Source organism: Bombina bombina, chromosome 4 (assembly GCF_027579735.1).
Source record: "Bombina bombina isolate aBomBom1 chromosome 4, aBomBom1.pri, whole genome shotgun sequence".
Taxonomy (NCBI): domain Eukaryota; kingdom Metazoa; phylum Chordata; class Amphibia; order Anura; family Bombinatoridae; genus Bombina; species Bombina bombina.
The window spans coordinates 1,052,824,874-1,052,833,105 of record NC_069502.1 but is presented as its reverse complement, the minus strand read 5'-3'; the positions used below and the strand labels follow the sequence as shown (position 1 = coordinate 1,052,833,105).

Below are 8,232 nucleotides of genomic sequence, written 5' to 3'. Positions count from 1 at the left end.
AACAATGCAAAATTTAAGACCATAGATAATAAACAGTCACAGTCATGTGATCAGGGGGCTGGAAGAAGGTTCCTAGATACAAGGTAATCACAGAGGTAAAAAGTACATTAATATAACTGTGTTGGTTATGCAAAACTGGGTAATGGGTAATAAAGGGATTATCTATCTTTTAAAACAATAACAATTCTATGGTAGATTGTCCCTTTAATGGAGACCAAACAAATTTGATACTAGAAGTAAATTTGAAAGTTTTTTTAAAATCGTATGCTCTGTCTGAACCACAAAAGAAAAATTTGGAGTTTCATATCCCTTTAAGTTGTAGTACAAAAGGAAGCAGCTTTGATTGCGTTAAGGGCAAAAAAGTCAGCACATCAGAATCAACACTTTTGTCATTAGCCTTCTGCTAAATAAATAGATCTCTGTGGTTGTAGAGCTTAAAAATGAATGCACTGGGGCGTGTCCGGGCTATTGCTGAAAATGGTCACTAAACTGGGAGAAAGGGATTAACATTCTGTATTGTAATCTAGAGTGGATGATGCCATCCAGTGCAACACTATACTTCATGAGAAAGAGGAGAACTTGCTGGACTGGGCAATAACTATATTGTGTAACTTCAAAGTCTCCCAGACTGGATCTCGGAGGTTTTTGGCGGCACTTGGGAGAAAAATCTCAGCACTCCTCAGCTAGCTTTCAGATCTCCTTCCCACTTTTATATTTCCAGTATGGAGGACATATACAGAAATGTACAGGCTCTTTTGATGGGATTTGAAAGGGCAATGTTACTCAGATTTGATAACCTACTACGAATTACTCAAACTTTGGAGATAAAAGACAACGTTTGGTCGGCTATGCGAGCAGGTGATGCCCCTCAGGTGAAGCAGCACACCAGAGCTTGTGGAGATGAGCATGAAGGTGCAGAGGTTTATCTCGGCTGGTCAGGAACATGGAGACACCCATATTACAGCTGGATCCTACCCTACCATGTAAAAGGGTGCCTGTAGCCAGGGCCCGGTATGGTGTGGCTGGGCTCCCTGGGCATGGCTGGGGCCTGGATAGTGATCAGTGAGCAGGAGCTCAGGATGTTATGGCACAGGGGACCATGGTGGCATAAGATTTTTTTCCGTGTGCTCTGCGCTACTAGGGGACTCATTTCAGCCAGGCTTATATGTCCAGCGGCACATCTTATCTGACTATACTGGGAACTGTTTGTACCCGAACACTCCTACAAAAGATGCCATGGGATGTTCCTGGGTTATGGCCATGTTTTGCTTTTGGACATACCTAAAGGAATGTCTAAGTGAGAAAATAGGAGTTGGGTAAATATCTATTCAAACAATATTTGAATAAGATACTTGTTTTCAGTGAGATAGCCCTATTATAGTGTAGGTCGATACATGTACTGATTGTCTTTACCTGTTTGCTAAACACCTCAATAAAAATAGAATAAAAAAAATGAATGCACTTTTTAAAAAGTTATAAAAACAGAATTTATGCTTACCTGATAAATTACTTTCTCCAACGGTGTGTCCGGTCCACGGCGTCATCCTTACTTGTGGGATATTCTCTTCCCCAACAGGAAATGGCAAAGAGTCCCAGCAAAGCTGGTCACATGGTCCCTCCTAGGCTCCGCCCACCCCAGTCATTCGACCGACGGACAGGAGGAAATATATATAGGAGAAACCATATGGTACCGTGGTGACTGTAGTTAGAGAAAATAAATCATCAGACCTGATTAAAAAACCAGGGCGGGCCGTGGACCGGACACACCGTTGGAGAAAGTAATTTATCAGGTAAGTATAAATTCTGTTTTCTCCAACATTGGTGTGTCCGGTCCACGGCGTCATCCTTACTTGTGGGAACCAATACCAAAGCTTTAGGACACGGATGAAGGGAGGGAGCAAATCAGGTCACCTAAACGGAAGGCACCACAGCTTGCAAAACCTTTCTCCCAAAAATAGCCTCCGAAGAAGCAAAAGTATCAAATTTGTAAAATTTGGCAAAAGTGTGCAGTGAAGACCAAGTCGCTGCCTTACATATCTGGTCAACAGAAGCCTCGTTCTTGAAGGCCCATGTGGAAGCCACAGCCCTAGTGGAGTGAGCTGTGATTCTTTCAGGAGGCTGCCGTCCGGCAGTCTCATAAGCCAATCGGATAATGCTTTTAAGCCAAAAGGAAAGAGAGGTAGAAGTCGCCTTTTGACCTCTCCTTTTACCAGAATAAACAACAAACAAGGAAGATGTTTGTCTGAAATCTTTAGTAGCCTCTAAATAGAACTTTAGAGCACGGACAACGTCCAAATTGTGTAACAAACGTTCCTTCTTTGAAACTGGATTCGGACACAAAGAAGGTACAACTATCTCCTGGTTAATATTTTTTTTAGAAACAACTTTAGGAAGAAAACCAGGCTTAGTACGCAAAACCACTTTATCTGCATGGAACACCAGATAAGGAGGAGAACACTGCAGAGCAGATAACTCTGAAACTCTTCTAGCAGAAGAAATTGCAACCAAAAACAAAACTTGGAATGTAAGGGTTCAAACGGAACCCCTTGAAGAACTGAAAGAACTAGATTTAGACTCCAGGGAGGAGTCAAAGGTCTGTAAACAGGCTTGATCCTAACCAGAGCCTGAACAAATGCTTGAACATCTGGCACAGCTGCCAGTCTTTTGTGTAGTAAGACAGATAAAGCAGAGATCTGTCCCTTTAGAGAACTTGCAGATAATCCTTTCTCCAAACCTTCTTGAAGAAAGGAGAGAATCTTAGGAATTTTTATCTTATTCCATGGGAATCCTTTGGATTCACACCAACAGATATATTTTTTCCATATTTTATGGTAAATTTTTCTAGTTACAGGTTTTCTGGCCTGAACCAGAGTATCTATCACCGAATCTGAAAACCCACGCTTTGATAGAATCAAGCGTTCAATCTCCAAGCCGTCAGTTGGAGGGAGACCAGATTTGGGTGTTCGAATGGACCTTGAACAAGAAGGTCCTGTCTCAAAGGTAGCTTCCATGGTGGAGCCGATGACATATTCACCAGGTCTGCATACCAAGTCCTGCGTGGCCACGCAGGAGCTATCAAGATCACCGAGGCCCTCTCCTGATTGATCCTGGCTACCAGCCTGGGAATGAGAGGAAACGGTGGGAATACGTAAGCTAGGTTGAAAGTCCAAGGTGCTACTAGTGCATCTACTAGAGTCGCCTTGGGATCCCTGGATCTGGACCCGTAGCAAGGAACCTTGAAGTTCTGACGAGACACCATCAGATCCATGTCTGGAATGCCCCATAATTGAGTTATTTGGGCAAAGATTTCCGGATGGAGTTCCCACTCCCCCGGATGAAATGTCTGACGACTCAGAAAATCCGCTTCCCAATTTTCCACTCCTGGGATGTGGATCGCAGACAAGTGGCAGGAGTGATCCTCCGCCCATTGAATTATTTTTGTCACTTCTTTCATCGCCAGGGAACTCTTTGTTCCCCCTTGATGATTGATATAAGCAACAGTCGTCATGTTGTCTGATTGGAACCTTATGAATTTGGCCTTTGCTAGTTGAGGCCAAGCTCTGAGAGCATTGAATATCGCTCTCAGTTCCAGAATGTTTATCGGGAGAAGAGACTCTTCCCGAGACCATAGACCCTGAGCTTTCAGGGATTCCCAGACCGCACCCCAGCCCACTAGACTGGCGTCGGTCGTGACAATGACCCACTCTGGCCTGCGGAAGCTCATTCCCTGGGACAGATGGTCCAGGGTCAGCCACCAATGGAGTGAATCTCTGGTATTTTGATCTACTTGAATCATTGGAGACAAGTCTGTATAATCCCCATTCCACTGTTTGAGCATGCACAGTTGTAATGGTCTTAGATGAATTCATGCAAAAGGAACTATGTCCATTGTTGCAACCATCAATCCTATTACTTCCATGCACTGCGCTATGGAAGGACGAGGAACAGAATGAAGCACTTGACAAGAGCTTAGAAGTTTTGATTTTCTGACCTCTGTCAGAAAAATCCTCATTTCTAAGGAATCTATTATTGTTCCCAAGAAGGGAACTCTTGTTGACGGGGACAGAGAACTCTTTTCTTTGTTCACCTTCCATCCGTGAGATGTGAGAAAGGCTAGAACGATGTCCGTATGAGCCTTTGCCTTTGACAGGGACGACGCTTGTATTAGAATGTCGTCCAAGTAAGGCACTACTGCAATGCCCCTTGGTCTTAGAACCGCTAGAAGGGACCCTAGCACCTTTGTGAAAATCCTTGGAGCAGTGGCTAATCCGAATGGAAGAGCCACAAACTGGTAATGTTTGTCCAGAAAAGCGAACCTTAGGAACTGATGATGTTCCTTGTGGATAGGGATATGTAGGTACGCATCCTTTAGATCCACGGTAGTCATAAATTGACTTTCCTGGATGGTGGGTAGAATCGTTCGAATAGTTTCCATTTTGAATGATGGTACCCTGAGAAATTTGTTTAGGATCTTCAAATCCAAAATTGGTCTGAACGTTCCCTCTTTTTTGGGAACTACGAACAGATTGGAATAAAATCCCATTCCTTGTTCCTTTATTGGAACTGGGTGTATCACTCCCATCTTTAACAGGTCTTCTACACAATGTAAGAATGCCTGTTTCTTTATTTGGTTTTAGGATAAGTGAGACTTGTGGAACCTTCCCCTTGGGGGTAGTTCCTTGAATTCCAGGAGATAACCTTGAGAAACTATTTCTAGCGCCCAAGGATCCTGAACATCTCTTGCCCAAGCCTGAGCAAAGAGAGAGAGTCTGCCCCCCACCAGATCCGGTCCCGGATCGGGGGCTACTCCTTCATGCTGTTTTGTTAGCAGTGGCAGGCTTCTTGGCCTGCTTACCCTTGTTCCAGCCTTGCATTGGTTTCCAGGCTGGTTTGGATTGTGAGGCATTACCCTCTTGCTTAGAGGATGCAGAATTAGAGGCTGGCCCTTTCCCCCAGTGATGTCTGAAATAATCTCTTTCAAATCAGGTCCAAATAAAGTTTTACCTTTGAAAGGAATGTTAAGCAATTTTGTCTTGGATGACACATCCGCTGACCAAGACTTTAGCCAAAGCGCTCTGCGCGCCACGATAGCAAACCCTGAATTTTTCGCCGCTAATTTTGCTAATTGCAAAGCGGCATCTAAAATAAAAGAGTTAGCCAATTTAAGTGCGTGAACTCTGTCCATAACCTCCTCATATGGAGTTTCTCTACTGAGCGACTTTTCTAGTTCCTCGAACCAGAACCACGCTGCAGTAGTGACAGGAACAATGCATGAAATTGGTTGTAGAAGGTAGCCTTGCTGTACAAAAATCTTTTTAAGCAAACCTTCCAATTTTTTATCCATAGGATCTTTGAAAGCACAACTATCTTCAATAGGAATAGTAGTGCGTTTGTTTAGAGTAGAAACTGCCCCCTCGACCTTGGGGACTGTCTGCCATAAGTCCTTTCTGGGGTCGACCATAGGGAATAATTTCTTAAATATAGGGGGAGGAACAAAAGGTATGCCGGGCTTTTCCCACTCTTTATTTACTATGTCCGCCACCCGCTTGGGTATAGGAAAAGCGTCTGGGGGCACCGGAACCTCTAGGAACCTGTCCATCTTGCATAATTTCTCTGGAATGACCAAATTGTCACAATCATCCAGAGTAGATAACACCTCCTTAAGCAGTGCGCGGAGATGTTCTAATTTAAATTTAAATGTCACAACATCAGGTTCAGCTTGATGAGAAATTTTTCCTGAATCTGAAATTTCTCCCTCAGACAAAACCTCCCTCAAGGCCCCTTCAGATTGGTGTGAGGGTATGACAGAACAATTATCATCAGCGTCCTCTTGCTCTTCAGTGTTTAAAACAGAGCAATCGCGCTTTCTCTGATAAGTAGGCATTTTGGATAAAAGATTTGCTATGGAGTTATCCATTACAGCCGTTAATTGTTGCATGGTAATAAGTATTGGCGCACTAGATGTACTAGGGGCCTCCTGCATGGGCAAAACTGGTGTAGACACAGTAGGAGATGATGTAGTATCATGTTTACTCCCCTCATTTGAGGAATCATCTTGGGCAATATCATTATTTGTGGCAGTACTGTCCTTACTTTGTTTGGACGCTATGGCACAATTATCACATAAATTTAAATGGGGAGACACATTGGCTTTCATACATATAGAACATAGCTTATCTGAAGGTACAGACATGTTAAACAGGCTTAAACTTGTCAACAAAGCACAAAAAAGTTTTAAAATAAAACCGTTACTGTCACTTTAAATTTCAAACAGAAAACACTTTATTACTGAATATGTGAAAAAGTATGAAGGAATTGTTCAAAAATTACCAAAATTTCACCACAGTGTCTTAAAGCCTTAAAAGTATTGCACACCAAATTTCAGAGCTTTAACCCTTAAAATAACGGAACCGGAGCCGTTTTTCAATTTAACCCCTATACTGTCCCAGATATAGTCTTTGCTAAGACCCAACCAAGCCCTGAGGGGAATACGATACCAAATGACGCCTTCTAAAAGCTTTTTCAGAGATTTTTAGATCCTCACACATGCATCTGCATGCCCTGCTCTCAAAAAACAACTGCGCATTAATGGCGCGAAAATGAGGCTCAGTCTAGGACTAGAAAGGCCCCCTGACTGAAAAAGGTGTCCAATACAGTGCCTGCCGTTTTATAAACGTTCCCCAAGATTATAATGCCAATTGTTAGCCTAAATCTGAATAATATGCACAAATAAAGCAATCGATTTAGCCCATAAAAATGTCAACCAGTTTTTTTTTTTTTTTAGCCCATAATAAGCCCTTTATTCTGTTTGTTTTTGACTAAGAAAATGGCTTACCGGTCCCCATGAGGGGAAATGACAGCCTTCCAGCATTACACAGTCTTGTTAGAAATATGGCTAGTCATACCTTAAGCAGAAAAGTCTGCTAACTGTTTCCCCCAACTGAAGTTACTTCATCTCAACAGTCCTATGTGGAAACAGTAATCGATTTTAGTTACTGTCTGCTAAAATCATCTTCCTCTCACAAACAGAAATCTTCATCCCTTTCTGTTTCAGAGTAAATAGTACATACCAGCACTATTTTAAAATAACAAACACTTGATAGAAGAATAAAAACTACATTTAAACACCAAAAAAACTCTTAACCATCTCCGTGGAGATGTTGCCTGTGCAACGGCAAAGAGAATGACTGGGGTGGGCGGAGCCTAGGAGGGACCATGTGACCAGCTTTGCTGGGACTCTTTGCCATTTCCTGTTGGGGAAGAGAATATCCCACAAGTAAGGATGACGCCGTGGACCGGACACACCAATGTTGGAGAAATTGGGTATTCCAATTTGATTTATTTTCTTTATAGGGATTTTTTATGTTTAAACTTTGAATATGCTTTTTTCCGCTTTTCACATGAAAACTACAAAATAAAAACATCAACGTATATAAATATTCCCATACCTCCTGTTGCAGTCGCTTTAGCTCTGATTCCAGCTGTCCGATTTCCAGTTTACTATCCAAAAACTGCTCTGTTTTTTCTTCCCTTAAGAAAAGAAAAATATAAGGGTACAAGGATAAAATACAAATATATATATATACACACATACAATTATTCTTTATTAATATATATTGCATTTTATCAAACTTTACATTAGTAATAGCAATGACAAATCAATCTGTTGCTTAACAATAAGTGCACTGTGTGAAATAATGGTACAATAAAGAATTTTTGAAGCCGAAAAAATAAAAATACTAAAGTTAGCAGCCTAAGTCAGGGTTATAGTTGTGGGATATATATATATATAGGCATATAGTAAAAAGCAATGTTGAACCAGTGCTGTGGAATCTGTTGGCGCTCTACAAATACCTGATAATAATAATAATAATAATAATAACTGAGTGCTTTACGATTCAAGCTAGTAATATGCCCTGCTTTGGATAACCCACAATGCCACAGTTTGAGAAATCTACTGAAACTGTGGTTAAATCACAGGATAGACCTCCGAAAGAGGTGCTAGGCACAAATATTGTAAGAGAAATCAGGAATGACTGGGATAGGCAAAGGGATAACCTGAGAATTTATTAAGCTTATAGTTCAGAAGGAAATATGGACAGACTTTGTGTAGGTTGATATGGTAGTTCAGCCTTTTCTGACAGGAGCAATTGTCGATTACCAATCAGGATAAAGGTGGGAAGGCTCAGTGTTAGAATCCCACCCTCCAACTCCTATAAGCAATTTATTACA

General features: G+C 41.8%; 1 protein-coding gene across 1 annotated transcript in view; it reads right to left on the bottom strand.

Moving 5' to 3' along the window:
* The window catches only part of CCDC88A (coiled-coil domain containing 88A), a 424,707-nt gene that overhangs the window by 187,478 nt on the left and 228,997 nt on the right, over positions 1–8,232 (bottom strand). The window contains exon 9 of the mRNA XM_053712191.1: positions 7,449–7,530. Coding sequence (XP_053568166.1) covers positions 7,449–7,530 — 82 coding nt within the window. The remainder of the gene's footprint in view (positions 1–7,448; positions 7,531–8,232) is intronic.